The 26,511-nt window shown below is 32.3% G+C and overlaps 1 protein-coding gene across 6 annotated transcripts in view; it reads right to left on the reverse strand.

Moving 5' to 3' along the window:
- Nucleotides 1–26,511, reverse strand: part of DPP10 (dipeptidyl peptidase like 10) — a 1,540,096-nt gene that overhangs the window by 47,054 nt on the left and 1,466,531 nt on the right. For all 6 annotated transcript variants that reach the window (XM_072757585.1, XM_072757584.1, XM_026015550.2 and 3 more), the window contains 5 exons: nucleotides 22,659–22,766; nucleotides 8,988–9,079; nucleotides 8,564–8,611; nucleotides 5,349–5,470; nucleotides 4,051–4,098 (listed from right to left, as the gene is read on the reverse strand). In XM_072757585.1, the coding sequence (XP_072613686.1) occupies nucleotides 4,051–4,098; nucleotides 5,349–5,470; nucleotides 8,564–8,611; nucleotides 8,988–9,079; nucleotides 22,659–22,766 (418 nt within the window). The remainder of the gene's footprint in view (nucleotides 1–4,050; nucleotides 4,099–5,348; nucleotides 5,471–8,563; nucleotides 8,612–8,987; nucleotides 9,080–22,658; nucleotides 22,767–26,511) is intronic.

A 26,511-nucleotide genomic window follows, 5' to 3' on the forward strand; every position in this document is an offset into this window, starting at 1 on the left:
GAGAAATTTTTACTTCTAAATCAAAGGCTACTTATTTACTCATGGGGAAAAAATTAATCCATGTCACAAGGAAATATATTTGAGGAAGAGAAATATAGGAAATAGTAAAGCTATTTTGAAAATATTAAGAACAGATAGCTTTTATTTCATGATAAATTCACAAAACACATGCAATACACAGTTTTTGGTGAAATAATGTGGAGAGGAGGAAATGTTAAGACACGGTTTTAAGCATGGAATTGAAGGGAAAATGAAAACTGAAAAGAAGAAAGTAGAAGAGGAGTAAAGAAGGATGAGAATAAGATGGGATAGAGAAAAAGGAAACAGGCATATATACAAAATTAAGGAGAAAGAAAATGGTAATAATATGAGACAAAGGACTTTTGAAATATTAACTAAAATTTTGCATATTTATACTTTGTCTCAACTCACTGAGCATTTTAATGAAGGGTTTCTTTTTCATTAAAAAAGTAATATATGAAAAAAAAAAGTAATGCGTGTTCATTGTAGAACATGAAGCAAATACTCGAGAATAAGGAACAAAAGTCACCTGGAAGGCTGCTAGGCAAATGCATGAATTTTAACAATTGCGAGTATTATTTTCTTAAATTGTTAGATGCATTTTTCCAACAGTTTTGTTAGAGTGGTATAAACATTTGGACCCCTTGATCACTTAGAACTATAGCTTAAACATTTTTGTAAACATTTTTTTTAATCCAAGTAGGAAACTGATGGTGACTTTGTCAGAATAATAACAATTTAATAAAGAACTATTTACAAATATATGAACAGTGGGTGGGAGTTCATAAGGGGCAGTCCAGTAATCTAGGGCTTAGGACAGTGGCCTTGCCTGCAGGTCAAGAGCAGTAAGCAGTGATAGTTGAGTGAGAGAGAGAGATCCATGGTGACCTTCAGCTAGGAATCCTGGCAACCTGGGGTAACTCCACAGGGATAGATAGAACACTGGAAGAATAGATACTCTAAAACTACTTCAGTTACTCACAGGATTCATTTTAGCTAGAACCTAACTGGCAGCCAAATGGTAACAGAACCTAAGTCATCTATATAGATTGGAGTGACCAAAGGGGGAAAAATGAGATCCAGAGGTTCTGGAAAGATAAATAGAAGATATTCAAGCACTAATTAATATTTCATTAAAGTCATTTACAGATCCTCCTCTTTTTATCATTTGTGTTTTTTTCATTATCATCACCAGTGCTGTTAGATTTTCTCTATTTAGAATTACTTCCTCAGTATAAACCATTAAGAGGAAAAATACCAGGTAAATAAGTATAAAAGATTGAAGGCTTATGACTTATTTTTTCAAGAGATTGCTATAATTTATATTTCTACCTGCAAGTTGAGAGCCTTACTGCATTGTATCCTTATTAGCAATGTAAGTTTTTTGGTACTAGTAATTTGTTTGGCAAATTACATGGCAATGTTTTACTCTGCATTTCTTTGGTAACTATTGGGTATAAAGGTTTCCATGTTCGTTAAATATTTTCGTCTTTCTTTCTTAAATTTTCTTTTCATACTCTATTTTACTTCTTGTGGCCCTCAAATGCATTACAATTAATTCATTAGTGTAACAAAGATTAATCCAAGATCCATTAACCAAAAGATTTACTTGAAACTGAATATAAGTTTTAGCTCAATAAATGTCTTTTAAAAGGAAAATTAAGCACCTGGCCACTGCTCACTTTGTTTTTCTTGACTCTGAGATGATCGTAATTGGCTTATAAATGGGAAAATTAGAAAGATAAATGTTTCATTATTTGCAGCAGAAATTACTAGAAAACAACACTGCTTTGTAACAGTAGAATAAAGTTAATTAAAATCAGATTGGAAATCTTTAAAAAGTTATTTTGGCAGAATATGCAATATAACAGGAATAGTTCCCATTTATTCTGTGTTGTAAATACATCGCAAAATTCATTTGCTGATTTGCCTACAAGGAAATTGATCCTATGATCTATTCCTTTGTCTCAGATCTCACAAAAGGTATGGAATAAAATCATTTTATATACTTATTTTTTAATCTGTAAAATTCAACCTTCTAATTCAATATACTGTTTTATTATTGTTGCTGTTAATTATAATACTGAATAGACTAATTTGCTTACCACAACTTCTTTAAGGTTCATACTGATAGGTGAGTACATCATTTACTTTCTATGTCTTTCCAACCACACAAAACTCCATTGAGCAATTTTGTCTTTTTTTCTAGAACAGGGAGGAAGTCTCCATATGTTGGTATTTGGAGAATATGAATGGTCTTTCTCTGTTCTCTAAAAATAACATTACATTGTGCTTCAACATTACAGTCTTATGCCTGCATCTCCATTAAGTCAAGGCATATGAATAAAACTCCTTCTTAAATACAAGATATGAAAGATAAAAACAGAATAAGTTGCCATATACAGTAGTGATAATGAGTTAAGGAAGCCGAAAGGAATCAATTTTAGAAAGGCTGTGTCTCTGTTGTTTTTCTGCTAGGCCCCATTTCTGTATTTTACCTCTGAACAGCCAAAGAAGATATGTTCCCACTTCAAGGGGAAAGCAAAAATCATTAATCATTCTCTTGAGTTTTTTCCCCAGGCCCCAAACACATAATAGCATCAAACAAGTTCCAGGACATTAGCTTCAAACAAACTTCCACTGACACTAGCACCAATACATCCTATTATTCATCTGTCATCACCTTTGATTGGACCCTACCCTGGATTCCTAAAGGAACACATATTCCTAGATCCTTTTCCAATATAAACCCCTAACCCCAAGCAATGATGACTCATTCTCCTTTCCAAGTCTCCTAGACACTCCATCTGCTATTTCTACTTACACTATTCAATAAACTCTGTTTTCACTTTCACGGAATCACATTTGATGTCTATCCTATATGAAACCAAGGACACTCTTGGCTGGTCCTGCAGGACCTTCCTCCAGCCTGCTTTCATTAATTATAAATACTATTCTGGAGTCAGACTATCTCATATGATTCCTGGCTCTGATATCCATTAGTATGAATTAGGCAAGTTATTTAACCTCCCTGTGACTCAGTTTACTCATCTTTAGAAGAAGATAATAAAATTAACTATGTCAGGATGAGTTCTGAGGATTAAGTTCATAAATATAGACTCATTTGTTAGATCATAGCAGAGCATAAGAGTATTGATTTAGGGCAGCCTGGGTAGCTCATCAGTTTAGCACTGCCTTTGGCCCAGGGCATGATCCTGGAGACCTAGGATCGAATCCTACGTCGGGCTCCCTGCATGGAGGCTGCTTCTCCCTCTGCCTGTGTCTCCCCCCACCCCCCTCTCTGTGTCTCTCATGAATAAATAAGAATCTTAAAAAAAAGTATTGATTGAATAAAATTGAAAGAAGGAAAAGAAACATGGAAGAAAAGGCAGGAAGCAATCTGGCTATTCATTTTTAAGATTACTTCAACCACTTATTTACTTATATGTTCCACTATAATGTCATAAACACACTGACCATATTTTCTAGCAGTGTCCACCCAACCTGTTATATTGCTTGATGAAGTAGGGGCTCACTTAATAGGTGATGAACAGTTAAATACATAAAAGAAAAATGAATATATAAGACGATGAAGCCCTGGATATGTCCAACAAATAGGATAGAAAAATATAAAATAATATACTTTTCATATTTTTCACAAAAGTACACAGAAGCATTGGAGGAATAACCTATAGGAGGCCCAGGGAAATATGAATCAGAGCACTAAAGGGCCAGTAGGCTGAAATGTACCTAAATGAGCCTCATCAACCAGTCCTCATTCAATTTAGATACAGTTAGACATCCAGATCCAGGCATATAAGATCCAATTCCAACTGTAACATGGCTCAAATGACTTGCTTTACTATTTCTCTTACATAACCAAGGTCAAGTTGATGGTACCTACACATCTCCCTCCATGCTGGAAACTCCTTTGAAAAAGATTTTATAAGAATATGACACTCAGAATAAAGAATACCTAAGACCAATGCCCACCATGACTATCCCTCATTGTCATGTGTGTGTACTTACTTGCTGGGTTTTCTGTGCTATGTAGACTGACCACTGGGACACCTGGGCCTGGATTTTAAAAACAAATATATATTAAAAAAATGTATAAATATTTGAAAGACATCTAAGTAATAATTATTGGAAAGGCTATGTGACAGTTATTTTTTCCAAATTGAAGCATTTCATAGTTAAAAAACATAATTAAACAGAAACCAGGTAACTAGATTTCATTTCTATCCGTATTTTATTCAGAAAAGAACATATGGGGAAATAAACCATTTGCAGAGATTATTAAGATCTCCACTTCTATAATTGTATGGTACTCAATTTTATGCTCCTTACTGTCTTTCTATTTCACCTTACTCTCTTTCATAGAGTAGTCACTGACGTTCAGAAAGCAGATTAATGATCCCATGACCCCTCATTAGTTCATCCAAGATTAAATTCTATTTACCACTCAACCAAGGAAGAATACATGAATAGAAATATTGGTTCTAATTAATTATATATCAATTGAAAAAAAACATTAACTGGAATCATGAAATATTTCAAATATATTAGTTAACTCAGTATAGCCATGTTATCTTGAAACTTCACTCCTCTAAGGAACTATATCTAGAGGTCTAATAGTTTTTTCCTGGTGCCATCAAACACGTACTTTTTGATATCTAGAGAAAAAACACTAAAAAGAGCAAAGTGTTCTATTCCTCAGGGTTTCTTAAGAACAGGAAAGCTTCAGGTACTACTTAGAGCAAAAGCACTCAGTCTATCACAATATAAGGGATACATTTCTTCCATTCCATCTCTAGGAAATTAAATATCTACTTAAGAGGCAATGATTCCTATCAGTATAACCTGATATACCATACAAATATATAAGACATAAGTACTTTTACCAAGTAGAAGTAATTGAGGTGAATGTAATCTTTTAGAATGGAAGGGTGCTAGACCCACCCAGGCAATTACTCTAGATCCCCAATCTCTTAACAACCAAGCTATTATTTTAATAAGAGGACTTTTTTTTTCTAAAGACTAGGTAAATTAGTTTATTGTTGTAGCATGACTTGGCTGATGTAAATGTTTATTCACTTTTTTAAAAGGTTCACTCTCAAACAGCCTTTATTGATCATGAGTAAATGTTGATTTCAAATTTCATTTTCTAAATGAAGATATAATTTATAGCTCAGTAAATTCATAATTTACAACTTAAAAGAAACATACATTTAGAATATCAAATCATAGCTAGAGAAAAATATTTACTCATGATAGTAATAGATACTGGTCAAATAAAGTAAATTTCATCAGAAATCATGTATTACCTTTACAGAGTAATAAGAAATGTTGATTCATAGGACTAAAACTGGCCTCAAAATATGTACATTGTTCTTTCATAAAATTACATGAAATGCATTGACGATTCAATAGTCCTTCAGTAGAAGCACTGGAGAAAGAAAAAGAAAATTAGAAATGGTACTATTCCAAGTACTTAAATGTATGGCATCAATATTTAAATATTAAACTGAGGAATTACAGCATTATTTATGTTGCATTTCCTTGTAAATGATGACTTATCATATAAATGCAAAGTCAATTTCTTTTTTCCCTTTTTTCAAAGTCAATTTCTATTAATGTTAAGACATACACATTTTTCTCCTCTAATAAAATTAAAATTATGTACACCTGCATGCATATATAATGTATGTATGTTTATAACCAAGGAACTGACTTCTACAGGACTCCATGTAACTTATTCTTATCTGCCTTTTCTCTATAGATATTCCTTTATAAAATTGTAAAAGGAATTGCCCACAGATGGGCATAACTCACCATGAATAAAAATTGAAAGAACTAATAACATACTTTCACAAATCACGCAAAGAATCAAGCTCATGATTTCCTAAATTCAGTATTCTAATTTGCTATCAGTGTCAGATTTTTCCCACTAAATAGATGCACTGAAAATACTTGCTTTATATACTTGCACTGAAATTTTTGATAGTTATTTTTGTATGATAATATGTTAATGATCATATATAATTTGAGACATCAGAGAGGTATGTAAAGAAAACAATCCCTTTATTTTACGAATAATGATGCTTAAAGTCAGAGTGATTGAGCTATTTACTCAAGGTTAAATATCCTACATGGAATCATTTATTTTATAAATAGAGTTGAATCATCAATTGTGCAAACAGATGAAAATGCTGGTGAAGATGTATCTTAAACTTGGATAAAATACTCTCAATTTCATTTTGAAATGAAACATGATTTTGGCTATACATTTGTAAATGAATCCTAGCCATCTTGGTGTTCAGCATGCCGCAGGCATGGGGTTGGGAACAGGGGTATTCACATGGGTAACAGAAGCATTAGAAGCAATTGAGGATAAATGTTAAGTATCCTTGATAAACTCACAATTTCACATTTGAAGCATTCTGAACTTGTTACAATCCAAAATTTTCCTTTACTGATCAAGCAATTAATATACACTAAGCATTTCAACACATTAACCATTTTACCTTTACTTACAAGGTAATCATATCTAGTTTCTCTTTAAAGTTGCTGTATGTGTGTATATACATATGCACATGCACACACACACCATAGCACTTGCCACTTTAATCATTCTTAAGTGTACAGGTCAATGTCATTAATTATATTCAGTGTTGTGTAAGAATCTCCATAGAGAGGCTAAGAATGCATGCTAGTTGTCTACAGATACTTAAGTGACATAACTATAGTTTAAAACCTTTTATCAAAAAAAAAAAAAAAAGAAAAGAAAACCAACTTCTATCTCTCTACTCTTTCCTATACTTTTTCAGGTTCAAGTTCCTCAGATATTTGATGCTATTTTCTCATTAGATTATGAAATTACTGAAATAAATGCACATTTTGAGACAAAATTCTGAACTATGGCAGCAGTTGTGCTTATGCAGAGGTATCTCGTCCCATACATTTAGTAAACCAATGATGATTTTTATGACCTGGAAAAGACAATGAGTGAGTTTTCTGGGTTATACACTATTGTTAGCCATAATAGTCAAGCCAACTGGCATTTGCTGAGCTATTTAAGGGGAAATTTATTGGTACTACATTTTGTTTATAACACAGCCTGCTCCATAGTACAGTTCATAGATATGCTGACTCTTCTGCCTCAGTCACTAGAATGTGAAGACAAGCACACAAATCTAAGAAGTCATTTTGATTCAAATCACATTCTAGGCTAATAAAGGGAAGACAGATCGAGATAGTTCCATTGGCTAAAATTGTCCAAGTCTAATCTTCTGACATTATCACTTTTCTTTAAGAGTTTCATAAAATGAGAAAAATAAAACTGATCAAGTAGTTTCATGACCTTAAAAAATAGTTCAGGACTCCTAGTACCAACCAGAGTATATGTTTCAAGATAGGCATTCGATCACCAAGAAGAACAACAACAAAAGTAACCAGTACTTTAATCAAGAACTCTAAACCAAAATTAGAATCAGTCTCTAAATAAATGGCTGTTCTCCCTTTGGAAGTCATTGAGAATATGGGTGCTGGACTCTGAGAAAAACAAAACATCCAAAAACTGAATATAGAAATCATATACTGGGAGAGGTGATAAAATGAGACACGATTCAGATGAAAGCAACTGATGCATAAATAAGAGTGGTGAATAGAGGAGTTTAGGGTGCTTTAAACATACATTCTTACTCTCAAAGGAAAGTCTACGCCATTGGGTATGAATCAGTGGTGAAACTTCTTCAAACATGAAGAATTTCTACTGAGAATATGCCATGGCAGTTTTGACACTTTAAAAATGGATCTGTGAAATGGAAATTAGAAAGTGTATATAAAGTCGAGAATTAATAAGTTGCTTGCCAGACAAAAATAAAAGTCATTCTTGTGAGGTCCTGGTGAAAGCTTTCTGAGTGAGGAAACAATTTAATACTAAATAGGTATGACCTTAAGTACCTTTAATGAATATAACTTTCCATCTTGGAAAATTGGGCAGATGAAACATTTCCCATCTAATGCTTTATTTTAGTAAGCAACGAGCGTCCCTGGCTTCAATAGCAATCTTACTAGGTTTTACACACTATGGGGGGTCGGGGGGAGAAAAAAAATTTTCCTTGATCCACTCTTCTAAGTAGTCACAATGGTTTTATTTTGTTTGGGAATAAATTACTGGTATACAGTATTAATGCATTGAAAATGAAAAATGAGGCTTAGAAGAAAAGTCCACTGAGGAAAATACGTAAATGCCTATGATGTGGGCAATTGAGAGAAGCAAGCCTTAAAAAAAAAAAAAAAAAAGATATTTTGAGACTGTGAAAGCAGGTAAGGAAAAAATGAAGTAACAGCTAGATGTTTTTCCCCTCAAGTCCAACCCTTCAGGCTCACAAAGGTTCAGAGCTGAGAAAATGGATTAAGAGTGTGAGATTTTGTCATGTCAAAAATGAAACTTCAGATTTTCCCATCCTATCATTAATCTGTGTAGATGGCCATTGAGAAATCAACCTATACAGGGCAATCCTTCCACCTTCCTTACCTGTACAGCTGCCTCCCTCTGGGAGAAGTCTCCGTGCTCAGAAAGTAACTGTCCAGGAAAGAAAACAACACAAACATCAGGCACAGATCAATTTTTGCCAGGCTGGGTTTTCATTTGAATTTTCAAACTGCCAAAGAACGGGCAAGAGCTGTTTCATTATTCAACCACAGAATTTTGGTCCATTTGGGAAACACATCTTTTTTTTTCTTAAGGACGTCTGAGGGTGTGTGCACGTATCTGTGTAAGTGTGTCCGTGCAGGTGTGTCCCTGGATAAAGATAGGGAGACTCTTTAAAAGAAAAGTTGTTCTTTACACAGCTGGACTGTCTGGACTAGGACCACAGTAAGCAAAACGTAAATCTGGCAGAAAAAATTGCATTTGACAGCCCTGACTTCCAACCTGACTAGAGAACCAAAATGCTCACATTTTTTGAGTAGTTTCATCGTATGCCAAGATCTTTATCACTTCCCAGTTTCCTGATGTCAGATGCCGCACGGTAATTTGCTCACTTTTACTCTGCAAAGAAATAGAAAATATTGATTTTCTTTTTTATTTAAACAGCATCTCTCTGGTCAACACAAAAGTACTAACTGCCTGTGTCACTTTTAATTCTGTAATTCTCAGCTAACATTCAGTTTTTTGCTTTCAATCTCAAGAATGCACACACACACACACACGCACACACACACACACGCACGCAAACATTGACCAGAGTAGGATAGTGCCTTTTCTCCTATACTGTAGGAAAACCATTCAGAAGACACCTCTGGGTGAGGCTTGCCTGTGCATCACTTTGACATGGGATGTCATTCCTGGCATTTGTTACAGACATAGGACTTTGGTAACTCTCATCTTGATGACTGGCAACTGCACAGTTTGGACGCCTTTAAATAAAACATTTCAAAACAAACTTTATTCTAAATAATTACTATTACATACTTTCAACTTTTACAGCATGTTTGTCACCTTAAGATTTGCTATTTTCCCACAATAACTTATCCCTGAGATTTATTCCTATTAATGTTTGTAGCCATAGTTTGTTTTCACTGCTATATGGCATTTTATATGGAGATAGCATAATTTATGTTTTATCAACAGTTGAACATTTCCAAATCTTTGCTCTTAAAAACAAGTTGACTATGAACAGTTTTATTAATGTCTCCTGATGCACATGGCAGGGTTTTCTTGAGACAAACACCAAGAAATTGGGGACTGGTCATTAGTACAGATGTCTTCTACTTAAACAGGCAGTGAAAAAGTATTTTCCAAAGTTGTCCCTGTTTACCGTCTACTAGCAATATGAGTTTTCATTGCTCCACATCTTCATCACTGCCTTACCGACATTAATTTCCTCAGACTATTTAATTTTTTGTCAAACCGAGTATGAAATTGTATCTCATTCATTTTATTGAGAAAATAGAGAAACCTGTTGAAAGGCAGAATGGAAAGTACATGGATATCCATAAGATCATTACCTAGGTTCACCAAATGTCAACATGTTGAGAATTTGTCCCCCCTGTTTTGTTGTTTGCTGAATCATTTAAAAGCTGCAAACATCAGGGTATTTTTGCCTAAATACTCAATATACATCTCTCAAGATTACAACTGTTTTCACATGTAAGCAAGTCACATATCACACCTATTAACATTAACATAATCTAAATATATAGTCTATACCCTAATTTCCACAGCAATCCCAAGTAACCCAAATAACTATATATATATTTCATATTTAAATGTATGTATATTTATGTATTTAGATAAAAATAGATGTCTCAATCAAGCTTTACATATTATATTGGATTATCATCTCTTTAGTCTCAAAGAAGAGCATTTGTCTTCTTTGATCTCTACAATAATGGCCATTTTTTAGACTTTTGGTCCAGTGGTCTTACAGAATACTCAGCATTTTGGATTTGTCAGAAACTCAACTTATGACAGTTATACTGGTATAATTTCAGTTTGCATTTCTCTTAGGAAAAAAGTTGAACATCATATATATGTATATATGTATAGTACAACATATATAACATCATTTGCAGAATTACAAGTGAGATTCAGTCATTATCTCTCTGCTAATGTTTGTCTGTATTATCTATCAGATTTCTTTTGTGTTTTGGTCTTCTTTATTTTTTAAGAGCTTTTTATGTCTTTATTTATATCTGCTTAAGCTGCAAATATATTCTCCTGGTTTGTCGTTTTATGTTAACATTGGTTATAGTACAATTTCTCACAAATTTTTTTTTCTAATCTTTATGTAATCAAATTTACCATCATATTGTCTCTAGGTATTGGTGCATAGTTTAAAGGCTTTCTTCAAACTAAGGTTACAAATAATTTATTGATGTCTTCTCTCAGTACATGGAAGGTTTTATTTCTCAAAGTTAGATATCTGATCATTTTAGAATTATGGTGGTAGCATATATCTACTTTTATCTTTTTCCTAATGATATTCAATTTTTCCAAGACTACTTTATGAAAAAATTCATTTTTCCTGTACTTTGAAATGCCATCTTTATCAGATATTAAATTTCCATATGTCTAGGCTGTCTATACTGTTTCTTAGTCTCTTAGTCTCTTAGTCTCTGTTAATTCACGTCCCAAAACCACACATTCTTAAATACAGATTTCTGTAACATCCATATTATTTACAATTCACCCCTTCTCTATTTTTGTCAGGATTTCCCCAGATATTAAAAATAAGCATTTCTCATTCAAGCACATAAAAACTTGATAGAATTTCTTTTTTTTTAAACTTGATAGAATTTCTTATTGGTATAAAATAAAATTTATAATTAATATTGACCTCTTTTTGATCTTTAGTCATTTTATCCCAGAACAGGAATGTTTTCCCATTTTTTTCAGGTCTATGCCTTTCAGAAAGCTTTTATGTCTTTTAGCATTGTCCTCATACAGGTTTTGTACATTTAGCACATTTATATTTTATATATATTTCATTTTCATATTAATTACCAAGTGTTCTATATTTTGTGGCTATTGTGAGTAGCTTTCTATTTCATATCCTTTTTAAAAATCATATCCTTTCTAAATGGTTATTATTTGCAAATAAGGACACTATTCATTTCCATATGCTAAATATCTATCCTGCTATCTCACTGATTACTTACCCAAATCTTACGGCTTATGGTTTATTCTCATCTGATTTACACAAATATCTCCCAACACAATATTGTGGAGATGGTGTGCATCCTTCCTTGTTTCTGACCTTGATGGGAATCCTACTCTATTGGATTATGGACTGAAACATATATGTTTTATCATGTTAAGAAATTATCTACCAATTCCTATATTTTTAATTTTTAATTATTTTATTTTTAAAAGATTTTATTTATTCATGAGCACACACACACACACACACACACACACACACACACAGAGGCAGAGACACAGGCAGAGGGAGAAGCAGGCTCCATGCAGGGAGCCCGATGTGGGACTTGATCCCGGGTCTCCAGGATTAGGCCCTGGGCTAAAGGCAGCGCTAAACTGCTGAGCCACCCAGGCTGCCCCTGTTTTTAATTTTTTAAAACCAGGAATTGATATTAAATTTTGTAAAAGGCTTTTACAGCAACCATAAATAAAGCACTGTTGTAGAACATTTCAAATTGTGTTGGTATTACTTATGAAAGTCTGGTAAGATTCTCTTGTAAATTCAGGTGAGCCTTGGTGCTCCATTGTGGTGTAGTTCTTTGATGACATATTTCTATGTCATTAGTCAATGTAATCTGTCTCTCTTGGGGCAGTTTTGGTAAAATGTGTCTCCTCATGAAATTGTTCATTTCATCTAAATTTTCAAATTAATTGGCATAGAGTTCTTCAAAATATTCTCTCGGGATCTTTAAACTGTCCTTTGCTATTTCCCACCAGTCATTTCTAATTGTATGTGTTTCCTTTCTCATTTTTACTCAGTTGGACCAGCCTGTGTTTTGTCTTTGGGTGTGTGTGTGTGTGTGTTATTCTTGTTATTACTAATTATAAATTTTGCAAATTTGAACTTTCCAAGGAATTGTTTAGTAGGATTTACTTTAAAAAAGTTTCTAGCCAGAAAACTTGTTAAAAATATATTCTTGATTTACATTGTGATCATAGCATGCTTTCATACAATTTCTACTTTATAGAACTTATTGAGCCTTTAAAATAATTAATGCATGTTCAATTTTTGTCAGTGTTCCCTATGTATTTGAAAAGGATTTATCTTTTATTTGGATATATATTATATATTACATGATATATAATATATTATATGTATTGGAATATTGTTGATGAAGGGAGAAGTGAAAACTAGAAACTAGTGATAAAAACCAACTATAACTATATATACATAATATATAATGTAGTTAATATTAGAATACAATATAATATATAATAAAATATATGTAACAACAAAAATATATATATACACACACACACACATAGAAAAATCATATAATGTGATTCACTTTGGACAAAGGATGGTACAAGAAGGTTTCCACATACCGAGTAGCTTTTGTGCATTTCCACTCTATGAAGGTAGCTATTGCACTATCTAACACGTAGATACAGACATTTTTAACTATTGTACCTTCATTGTGATTTGTGCCTTTGAACATCTTAAAGTGTCTTTGGGTCTTCCTAATGCTTTGGGTCATAAAAGCTCTCTTGTCTAGCACCAAGATTTAGTCTTTTTAAATCCTTTTGTTTTAAATGTGTATTTTCAAAAAGATTGAATTGCATTAGTTTCAAGAACCAATCTGAAAAACTTTTTTTTTTTTTATTTTATTTATTTATTCACAAGAGACAGAGAGAGAGAGAGAGAGAGAGAGGCAGGCAGAGAGACAGGCAGAGGGAGAAGCAGGCTCCATGCAGAGAGCCTGACCTGGGACTCAACCCTGGGTCTCCAGGATCAGGCCCTGGGCTGAAGGCCATGCTAAACCGCTGAGGCACCCGGGCTACCCTGAAAAACATTTTCTTAAAAATTTTAGTACATAAATTAAGCCAAATTACATTTATTGTGTATGATACCTTTTGAAAACTTCTATTGTATTTTATATATTTATTATGGATATCATGTTCTGTTTATGTTTTTAAGTCTGCTAGGTTTCTTAGTTTTATATTATTATTGTATTAATAACTTTAATAATGTTCTTACCACCACCACTCCAAATTTCTCTTTTGTTTCTTGACCATTTTGTTGTTCTAGTTTATTGTTGGATTATGGTTTTAAATTTTGCCTCTCTCCTACTTTTCTGCTTCTCTTTTTTAAGAAATCCAATTGGATGTCAGTTCATAGTATTTCCCTATCTTAGCTATTTCTGATCCTCTCTACTTTATTTCATTTGTTTATTCATTTGTTTTCATTTCCCTGCTTTATACCCACTAGTATATTTTCAGCGGTATCTATTTACTCTTGATCATCTTTCCATTAATTTATGTTACTATTTTGTACTATTTTTTTTAAATTTCCTTCCTGAAATCTGTTATTTGCTTTACAACTTTTCTTTATGAAGCCTTTACTGAGTTTTAAATTTCACATTTGATAATTTTATATATACAAGTATTTATTTAATGATACTTAATTCTTTCAGGAGTATCATATGACTGTATTCTTTTTCATAGTTGATTTTGAGGGAGGGGTATCTTTATCTATTGAATATTTTTTATTATTACTTTCTGTTAACCTCATACATTATGTCTGCGTGTCTGTTGCCAGCTATATATTCTTCTTTATAAAGATCTCAGATTTTCTAGGAATATAGATGTGTAAGGATAGTAAAATATTAGATGACCCACTAGACTTACATTACTATTACTCTAAGGAACTATGTCCCTAAGGAATACTTTTTCTAGAACTCTAAGAATTTATTCCCCAGCACTGTTAGAAGTGGATACGTATTTTCTGACAGTGTGTATATATTTATATTTATATTTATATTTATATTTATATTTATATTTATATTTATATTTATATTTATTTATTTATTTCCCCTGCAGGGTCTTTAATTTCCATCACTAGTTTCTAGTTTCCACCTCTCCTTTCACCAACAATATTCCCAGAAATGACTCTGTTTTTTTCTCTTTTTCTTAGGTGGCAATTTTTAAAAACCATCATATTTAGTTTTGTGCATAGTCAAGGTCCTTCACTTTGATTCCTTGTCTCAATGGTGATTTTTATTTTTAAGTTTTATTTATTTTTATTTAAACTTAATTGACAAAATATTTTATAATTTCAGGTGTAAATCATAGTGATTCAATATTTTTACACATTAGGAAATGATCCCCAGGTTAAGTCTGGTTACCATCTGTCAATATATAAAGTTTCAATGCTGATATTTAAAAGGAAGATTAACTAGTGGTGCACTGTAGACTATGCTAAATTACTTAAGGTTTTGGTGAATGCCTTTATCAGCTTAAAGAATTTGTCTTTGTTAACAAATTTCTGAAGTTTTTGAATATGTATTTTGTAGAATTTATTGGAGGCTGTCTGCATCTATAAGATGATTTTTTCATGTAGAGGCAAATGCATTGAATTATGATATAGATATTTACATTTTAAGCAAACTTAGAATTCTTATGTGAAAAATAAGTTATTTTTTTTAATCCACTGAAGAATTCAATTTGCTATTATTTGGTTTAGGAGTTCTTAAGTGACGTGTAATTGTCCTTCATACTGTTTTCATTTGGTTTGGGATACAAGACGATAACCTGTATCATAAAATACATTGAAAAATATTCCATCTTTTCTATTTTCTGAATGTGTTTCTATATAATTTAAGAGTGTGCTTCTTGAATATTTTGAATATTTGGTAGATCCCACTTTGAAAACCACCTATACTTAATGTGAAGACATTTTAAAACACTGTTCCATTTCCTTAATAATATAGGACAATCAGATAGTTTCTTAGATTTGGTAATTTTTTTATAATTTATTCATTTTACTCAAGTTTTCAAATTTGTTGGCATGAAGTTATTAATACTATTTTAAAATACATTTTAATATCTTCAGTTATGCTTCCTTTTGATTACTTTGAGTTTTTCTACTTTTTAAGCTAACTTAATAGACATGATACATTTAATTATTATTAGTATTTTTTGCAGAGCCAAGTGTTTGTTTTGCTATGCCTCATTATTTTACCTTTGCTATAGTTCACTGAATTCTATTGTATTTCTCATTTCCTACCTTCTTCATTTGAATTTATTTTGTTCTTTTTCTAAATTCTGATATTGAATGTTAATTTATACATTCCATATTTCCTTTTATCGATAACATTTATGTACATAATATAATGTATATATTTTCTATTAAATCCATGAATAATGTAGAAATTATATTTTAATTTCCCAGTGTGTGACTTTGGTACAATTATAATTGTTGGAACTCACCTCTAATTCATTTGCATTATCTTTAGAGAATGAAATATATTACTAGCTGAGTAATAATTCACGTGTTTTTGGTATAAATATGTCTATAATCTGGGGTTTTTGACAGAGAGCTTTATTACAATATCAACTTTCACATACTATTGGAAGCAGAAACTAAAAAGGGCACTCTACTCCACTATGTATATGTAGTAAGATAATTTGCCTTCAAAAATGTTTCTATGTCTTATGTCTGTATTTTGACATCTCCTTAAATCATCTGTTCCTTGTTTTTAAAGGGAGTTCCCTAGACCTCTAGCTTTTTAACATTGACAACAATATATGACTTCCTTATTTTTAACTTTTTTCTTTGCATGTTGTCTGACACATTACAGCACTTTACAAGTATTTGCTGAATGAAAGTATAAATGCAAAGATGAAACTAAATTTCTCTGATTTGAGATAGACCAAAGACTTACACAGAGTTCTGAAATCACATATTTAATAGCCAGATTCCCACAGGTCAACATCCCATAGATGGTTTCCCTTACTCATTTTTAAATCTTGCTTTGAATGAGCCAAGGACAGGATATTAAGATCTTAAGGTTTTACTGCATCTTTGGTGCCCAATTTTAAGATGAACAATGTCTCAAAACATTAAAGATAAAGAAATTCTGCTCTATATTCGTACATACCTAGGGAGGCTTTTGGCTCAGAGATTTCTAGCTTGACTATATTTTCTTTTTTTTTTTCCAGAAAATTTTGTTATTTGTAGATAAGTGTTTAAGGGTAGAAGAGTGTCCACATTAAAAGTGTCCACATTAAAAGTGATCATGAGCAAAAATCTTGTGCTTTGAGACAATGAACACAACATACATAAGATTAAAAACCACATTATTAATTTCAGTGATCCATCTAGCATAAAAATATTATGCTTCTAGTTTAGGACCAAAAGTCCTCCTGTTAGAAGCGTTAACAACAGCCTCACAACCATCGGATTCACTTCATCTGTAATTGCCCTGCTTGCTTTCTATCTATCAGGGAAAATCTGGGTTGTGGACTAAGTAGAACCTCATTTCACATGTAATACATAGCTTATCTTTTATAGTTCTATAGTTACAGTTATAAGACTCAACTATTTTCTACTAATGCATATCAGATTTTATCATAGCATTGAGCATATTATTTTTGATCTGGACCTTAGATAAATAATTCTAATACAAATCAGAATATGGTAGATGGCCATACAGTAAGTTCAACATAAACATCAAGGAACTTGGCTAGTCTGCTCGAGGGAGGTATCTATACCTCAGTTAGTTTTAAATCCACCTTCAAAGGACAAGCAATCACAGCTAAGATAATTTAACAGAGAAGGAAAGAATAATCATTTTTTACTGTACAGTAATAATTATTTCCATGCAACCACAGTCTCTACTATATTAACTTGGTAGAACAGAAAAATGATTATGAATAAGAAAGCACAGTGGGCTTTTGACAAGGGCAACATGCAATGTACTTTAAACTCGTATTTCACTTTTAATTTTAGAATAAACAGTAGTAGAACTAGTGATTTCCTTCACTGGAGGGATGACAATCTAGGATGCAGATAAAGTATTTTTATTCCCAAATAAAATAAAATTTGAGAATATGACATCAAACTATTACACATCAGATACCTCTCCTCAAATTAGTATAGATTTTCTCTTACTCAGAAAAAATAATCTTATATTCATATTTAAAAATTTGGAAGATGTTGGTATCAGTGAAAATTTAATAATACATGTGCTTTTTACCTGATTATATACGGTTCAAATTTCTTAAAAATTCTTTTGAACTTCTGCAGCTTCTAAGTAAGTAAAATTTTGTAGTGCTTAAAAATAGCATGCTTTAATTTACTATCTATTTATCACATGAGGTGAGTTAATTGTTTTCAGACAATGTTCTAATCAGATACAATAGTGAAATTTAATAAAAAAATTATTGGGTTGATTACGTGATAGAATTGTGAATTGGGGGCATGCCATTTTCTAAAGTATTTGTAACGAATGCATTTAAAATTGTTCCAAGTGAAATCATCAGTTCTCATGAGCAATACTTTGTATTGCTACATACAGAAAGAGAATGGATTCAGCAACATATATAATTTTTCATTTAACACAATTTAGGAATATGACAGGGCAATTCCTTATGTTTATGAATTTGAACCACTTAACATGATTGAAACTCTGCTTACTTCATATTTGAGAGAAAAAAGTAGCCATGTCTTTGTCAAAAACCCTTTACTTAACTGCAGCCTGCATTACAGGATGCAAGATATTAGAGTTCCAAATATGGCAGTTCAGAAGTTTAAAGTCTACATAAGAAATACTATGGAGAGATGAGGAAGGAGATTTCTGAAGCAATCACAAGTTTAATGGTCTGAAGTAAAGAAGTTTTACATCATTGTTTGATTTAGGCAGTATATAAATTGATGTTAATATTGCATATTGTATATTCTACTCAAAAGAACAATTACTTTATAGATTTTTAGAAAAGCCAGTTTTTATTTATATTAATATTGTTTTAATGCAACATATAAAAATAGAGGAATTCTGCTATCACATACTCAAATTGAAAATCATCTAGAAATTAAATAATATATGTATATATTAATGTATATATACATACTTATATATTTGTAGTATTTAAGGAATAATTTATAAATATCTTCCATTATTTAGACTTAGTATTTAATGTTATTCTTAAGTATGGTTTTAATAGCTGTTCATTTTGCCAAATGTTCATTTATATATATATGTATATATAAGCTTAGAAATATTTTACTTTTGATGGAGGAATTCCAGTTCTGTTAATCAAAACTAAATAAATACTCCATAATACAACGTAGCTTTTTGTAGAGTGACAGATGTAACTACAGCAAATTGCTACAGATTATACATAAATTAATACTGGTTAACTATCTATATCCAGTCAACTAAATATTAATCTTCTAAAGAACTGGTTTTCAAAAATTCATCGCATTATGGGAAAAGTATGCTTTACAATTAGAATTTAAAATATTAGAATGAAATACTAGTTTACATAAAATTATAATCTTGTCTAAAAGGAGGATACACATAAATTATTTCTACTTGTATTTTTTGAAATTAGTAAGGATCAATCAACTTTGTAAATATGAAAAAACCCACTAAAGTATCTGTAATGACAACCATCACTCTCTATAATGAAAATAACCTGAAAGACTAATTTTATAGCCTGGTCTTAATTAATAGTTTTTTTCTACATAGTCATTGTGAAAAGGAAAAGGGTTTGTAAAAATTTACTAATCTCATTTAGTAAGATACTTCAAACAGATAAATTTGTTTTCATTCAGTGAGGAAGCTCTCAAATATAGCTAGACATCAGATACTGCTAGGGTAGTCATCTTGATTGTTGGCCATCAAAATCTCTGTTCTGTCAATTCTTACTTTCAGTATGTCAAGGGAAAAAAGGGGGGGGTGAAAAGTCATCAATGTTGGTAATGCATTGCTGTTAGACTGTAAATTACTATACTATTTTTATTTTTCAATGTTTATTTTTTATTTTTATTTTTTTAGTATACTATTTTAGAGAGCCAATTTGACACTCCATATCAAAAACCTAAACAGGGATGCCTGGGTGGCTCAGTGGTTGACTATCTGCCTTCAGCTCAGGGCATGATCCAAGAGTCTCAGGATCGAGTACTGTTTTGGGCTCCCCACAGGGAGCCTGCTCCTTCTTCTGCCTATGTCTCTGATTCTCGGTGTCTTTCATGAATAAAGTATTTTAATAAACCCTAAACATGGAACACCTGGGTGGCTTAGCGGTTGAGTGTCTGCCTTTGGCTCAGGTGTGATCCTGCAGTCCCAGGATTGAGTCCCACATTAGGCTCCCCACAGGGATCCTGCTTCTCTGTCTGCCTATGTCCCTGCCTCTCTCTTTCCGTGTCTCTCATGAATAAATAAGTAAAATCTTTAAAAAAAAAAAACTAAACAAATACATATGTGCTTTGCCTAGGTATCTTTTGATCACATATATATTTGTGGTAATAATCACAAATAAGTATGTATAAGAATGTTTATCTCTGAATAATCTCTAGTATCAAAACTAGCGTCACTTTAATGATGATTCAAATTGATTCATTTAAATACAGTATAGTAAATCTAGTTGGCAGAATGAACGTACATAACATACATATTAAAACCATACTTCAGAATATTAAATATTAAGAATGTAATAAATAATGGAAGATATTTATAGATTATTCCTTAAATACTACAAATATATATGTGCTATGATTACAATATTTAAGAGAAAATCATAGTTTTTAATATTAAAAGGAATTAGAAATATGTATTAGAAATACCGCAGATATGTTAAAAGGAATTAGAAATATATATTAGAAATAAGTATGATTTATACTGTAAGAGTATGGGGTGATGAGATTGTGTTTGATTTTAAATTTGTTCACTTAATTCAGTTTAGAATCATACACATTTTTATACATATATACGTGTCATTATGGTAATCATAAAAGATTCATAAAAGAGCTTTTTCATAAGCTATTTTAAAAATTGAGGCAAAGGAATTCAAACTATTTCAGATTGTGTGTGTGTGTGTGTGTGTGTGTGTGTGTAGACTTAGGTATAACTTACATTTATCTAACCACTGACCTCTAACTCATGAGCAAAGTAGATTTATTTCATCAACATTGCCAAAATATCCATAAATAATCATTCAGTCATGTTTATTTCTCAGTGAGACAAGCTACAAATTCTCTGAACTGCCACTAGAATAGATCAAAATATCTTCTACTTCAAGGAAAGCTTTGTTATAATCTTCATATAGAAGAGGAACAAAGTAAACACATCTGCTCTATGAAGTTTTTGTAATAATGAATTAGAACACATGTCAGGACTATTTGATTGGGGGCAGAAGGTATTTCTTCCTAAAGCTTATAAAGGAACTTCTGCTGATTCATAAATATCTTGATTCCTACATACCAGCATCAGCACCCCCCCATTCCCAGCCAGTCCCACACTTTTAAAAGACACTATTTCTCTTCTTAATTTGTTGAATAGATTGTTTTCCTGGAATTGTATATATAAAAGATGTATTACACATCTTTCCCTATCTTTCACTCTCTGTCTTATAAATATTTACAATTTGTATCTAATTTTGACCACCTGGATTTTCACACAATTTCTTGAATATAAAATACTGGCCTTTAAAATTTTAATCAATTTAAAAATTTAATAAAATGCTACATTCACTTTTAAGATTTGGAAAGTGTGATTTATTATTTTTGGCCAAAATATCTCTCCTATTTATGATAACAAAGTTGACTATTAGCTAGCAAGAGTTAATCAGGTAGAGCAATTTGCTAGTGAAGCTTCCTCCAGTTCACATTAAAAAATAAAAAACAAAAACAAAAAAAAAAGAAAAGAGTTCCCTTAGTCATACCTTTCTGATTTAATCATTTTAAAAGTTAGATATAAAACTGTCAGAAAATTTATGCATATATAAATATATTTATTTAGAACATAAATGAGATCACATTATACATTAGTCTATAACCTATTTTTCCAACTTAATGATATACTATGAAAATTAATCTACATCTCTATTTTGGACATTATACACGTCTCAAATTTTTTATTTCAGCTTTGATTAAAATTAAAGCCATGACAATTATTTTAATAGGTACAGACCTTAGACAAGTGTTTAATTTTAAACTACTGATATAAGATTTTGAGAATTCAAGGCACTGAGTTGCTGAACATAAATATGTATGTAGATAATGATAAAAGTATAAGAATATGCACAAGGCTTAAAGGTTCTAACGACATAAAAGTAGCTAGGTTGTTTCGGGATCTTTTGGCACATTTATATTTTTTACTCTATATTTTGTAAGCATGAAATTGATTCTTGGCTAGTTTGTTTGGAAACTCTCCTAGAGGATTCCAATTTTTCCACAAAGTTTTATCTTTATAAATTATCTTTTACCTGAGACTAGGATGTTTATTTATGTGATTTTGAAGGGAACTAGTTCTCATGAATATTTGTTACTGGCCATTACATTCAAATTGATTCATTAACCTTGTCATATTTCAACTATTTCTAAATTCTCTAATTTTTTAGTAATTGGATACAACTTTATAAACTTTTAACTGTAAACTCATTTGCAATTTAAAGGAAAAATAACCCTTTCCTTCTTTTTATCAGGAAGTCTATAAAAATTTAGCACAGTCTCTCTTTATCCTAGTTTTTCAAATCTGCATTACATTCGCTTATGAGCATCTACCATAATATATCCAACTTTTCAATGGACATGTAGTTTGCTTCAAGTATTTAAAACATTTGTAGCACTTTGAAATACTGCTTGTACAAAATAAAAAATATGTATTTGTTGAATGAAAAGTTTTCTCTAGATTGTCCTCAAGTCTATGAAAGTAGGGGCTGGGTAATTTTCATGTATTCAATTCTATTTCCAAAGGCCCTCACCTCTTAGCATACGTGTATGACTCACTGAGTTCTGTTGAGTGTTGAGACTCTTGTGGGAAGGTACAGTTTGAACTTGTAGCTATGGAGGGGAATCCTCTTCCTAAAAACGTAGTCCTTGGGTTAAATATATGGCTGAACTTCACAGGCATTAACTGTAGATTCATAATATGTCACAAAATTGTACCACAATGACACCGAATAGAAAGAAGCCAGCACCTACCTGGACAAGAAACATCGCTATGTGGTGAAATTCTCCACGGCCCCCCTGCTTAACAGGAACTGTCATAAAGAATTTGCTGCCATCTCTAGAAAACACCGGCTCCTCATTCTAAAACACAGAAGTGCATATAATGATCTCAAGATGGTATGTGCTTTGTGCTGCCAACCATTGCTAATTTAAGTATGGGTTACATAAATTTCTGATTTAGAATTTGTTTGTGAAATGGTCAAATTACCTCTGAAAATAATGTGAATGCACCACCACCACCTATCTTCAGAAGTTTTGTAGGTTTCTGAAACTGTGCCCATTAAACAGTAACTTCTCATCCCTCCCTACCTTACTCCCCATCATTCTCTTTTCTGTCTCTTTGATTTGGACTACCATAAGAAGCTCTTTAATGAATGGTTTACCAAAAAACATGCAATTTTTAATATATGTGTTCTGAAATCTTTGACTCAGCAATTCTGGTTACTTGAACATACATTTCTCTTGATGTATATATAAATTTACTGAAAACACAGAAGATAAAAGGATGCAAAATTGGAAGGAATCTAGTGAAAATCATTTAATTCAAACTTCCCATCTTCACTTCTCACCCCTCCAAAAAAAAAAAAAAAAACACACACAAACACAAATGCCCATTTGATCATTTTTTAATTAAACTCTAGTGGCATGTTAAATCAATAGAATTATTTTCTGAAAATTAAATGATGGAAGCTATACATATAGATTGCTTTCCTTTTGCTCCAGGGGAAACATTAAGAAAATGGATTTGCCTGACAAAACACTGGATTCTTTCCTATTGGATTAGTGAAAGTGATTACACATATAGTAAAAGAAAGGCTTTGCTTATGGTTTCTTCTGCAGGTCTTTAAAATGGCCTACAAGCTCTTTGAGGTGATCTGGCCCACCACTCTCTTTCTGATCTCTTTTCATTCTCCTGTTTCCGTATTGTGCATGCTCCTGCTCCAGGGCCCTTGCACTTTTTATTCCCTTTGGTTCTTTTATGTCTTCCATATGTTGTCTCTTTGTCACCTTATCAGTGAGGTGCTTCTCACCCCATCTAGAAGGGGATCTTAGAGCGAGATCACACAGCTCTATCTGAACCCTTCATCCCCTTTTACCTACTTCCCGTTTCTTTCTGTATTACCTAATAGCATCCAACACACTATGTTATAGGCAGGTATGCATTTTTTTGGGGGTGTATATATGTGTATGTATGAGGTGGGCAGGTAGGTAGACAAGTAGGTAGTGTTCCCCTGGAATGCGAGCTCCCTGGGGAAGGAACCTTCTATTTGTCACTGCTCTATCTCCAGCACCTAGAAAATGACTATCACATAAATTGTGCTTAATACTTATATACTTAATGAGTAAGTAAATGACTATTTTCATAATCTTAAGAGTCTGATTTTAGCTTTACTAGTGAGATCATCCTTTGATAGAAATATAAGGATAATATTTTCCTTGTCTACTTCATGGACATTCATGAAAATATAAGATGATATATGCAAACATTTAAAACTGAAATAATATACAATTCAAGGATGAAGAGAATGCATCGTTTCTAGGCATATAATATAAGAAACTTGACTGAGTGAATCACATCTTTCAACTATGATAGAGTCAATAATTCTGTAGGTTCCATCTCTTGTGCTCTGGGATTTCTCTTGGCCTTTGCACATGAAGCTTTTTCTCTCTGGAACAACCTTTCTGTTTCCCTTTATGTTGAATCTTACTCTCCCCTCCTCCCTCGCCTGTCCCTCCTTAAACTCAAGGAACAGGAACCATTTCCAAATCTCCCTAGTTAGAGAGTATCTCATAGTTAGGAAATCTCTCCTCAGAGATTCTAACAATTATCCTGTGTTCATCTCTATCATGGCATTCAATGCATTCTATTATATGGTTGGCTTCCTTCACTAGGCAAGTAATAATTAAACTAAATTTGCAATTTTATCTTTTTAGCTATATTGCCTAGGACCCAGTAGGTGTCCAACTCATAACTGAATAGATGAATGTGTACCACAGGCAAAAATGGTTGTTATATATCACTCTATCCACATTTGCTCCAACCTATTAGCTCCTCCCCTATTCAATATTATCCCTTTGTGATTTGCTCCAAAAATAAGTTGCCTTTTTAAGGTACAGGGATATCTGTATCTATTTTACTTTTTATATTTGTGTACCCATCTCCTTCCAATTCTAGTGCCTTATAAATGGCTCAGTGAAGGAGGAGATGGGGACTATAATCTCGTATACATTGCTGCGCTTAATAACTTTCACCACTAGGCAATATCTGCCTGTAAATAGAGCTCTATGCCAACCTCTTCCTAGAATCAAATAATGGAAATGGAGCCAATTGCACTGTCCACTTTCATGTTTGTGAGTCAGTGTTTATGATACAGAGAGCAATGGATTGGGAACACCAAATTCTATCTCTTGACCAATAATTTTGTACAGAGGTTATCACAAGTCTCTTGAAAGCCAGGCCAAATATGGCTACTTCTTTGTTCTTACTACAGTCCAGAAAGTAAGCATATGATGATTGTTAAGTTTCTAGTTTTCTTAGAAATTTGTTTCATCTCATTACTACTATCATTCTCATACTTTAAATTTCATCAAATTCTAAAAATCTATAAAAGCTTCTAGAGAAAAACTCAACTGTGACAAACTACCATCTGCATTATTTTTTACTGAATAGTTAATTGATAATTGATAACTAATTTCTGTGCTTTAAGAAGAATTTCTATTAAACATTCATAAATCTGGGGTTCAAAATGTAGATAACACAATTCCTAAAGCACATGGATTATGTTGATGCATGTTACACTATTATGAATGTCACTGAAAATAAAACTGATAGCAAAATAGGTTTAATAATGCAGGGCAATTTAGAATATGTCAATATCCATTATGTTATTGCTTCTCATTGTTTTTATTTTCAGTATCTAACTTAAGAAATTCCATTACTGACTACAAGATCAAAGTTGATTCTTTTCCAATTTCATTAGATTAAATAGTTTATATTAATACCTACTTATTTATTGGTAGATAAATATAATATAAATAAGGATAGTGCTTATGCTTCCAGCAAGAAAAGGTTTAGCTTATCTATAGCCCTTCCTATTTTTCTTTATCCAGCAAGTATTTATGGAAATTTTCTTATAAACAGACTCTATATGGGGCATTTAGTTGACAATGGGGAAAAAAAAAGTGAAGACCCCTCCTGCCCTTGTGAATGTAGGGAAACAACATAGAAATAATTGTGTAAGTATTACAAAAAAGATTACACTTGACTTTAAAAAAAAAAAAGCTTTTATAAACGGATGTGATGTGGTTATAGTGGTTGGAGGAGGTAGTATTTTAGATGGGTGATTTAAGCTGAGGTTTGAAAAAGGAGCAGCCTTCACAAAACAAAATAGTTGATAGAATTCCATTTAGAAGAAAAGCTCATTACAAAGAACCTGTGAAGTGCTCGCTTCAGCAGCACATATACAAAGAACCTGGGAATATTAGAGCTAATGTGCCTAGAATGGGCCTAGAATGGAGAAGGAACTGACAATTGTTTCAGCTGTAGAATAGGCATGGCTAAGGGCAACCAAGTATACACTTTGCCATGGTCTGTAAGCCAGCCTGCAGCATGGAGAAGAGATTGGCATGCGCCTGAGGAGTTGAGCTTTCAGCAGGTAAAGAGGACCTGCAGTTTCTTTTCTTTCTTTTTTTTTTTAAAGATTTTATTTATTCATGAGAGACACAGAGAGTAGAGAGAGAGAAAGGCAGAGGCTCAGGCAGAGGGAGAAGCAGGCTCCATGCAGGGAGCCCGACGTGGGACTCGATCCCAGGTCTCCAAGATCAC

Source organism: Vulpes vulpes, chromosome 5 (assembly GCF_048418805.1).
Source record: "Vulpes vulpes isolate BD-2025 chromosome 5, VulVul3, whole genome shotgun sequence".
NCBI classification, from domain to species: domain Eukaryota; kingdom Metazoa; phylum Chordata; class Mammalia; order Carnivora; family Canidae; genus Vulpes; species Vulpes vulpes.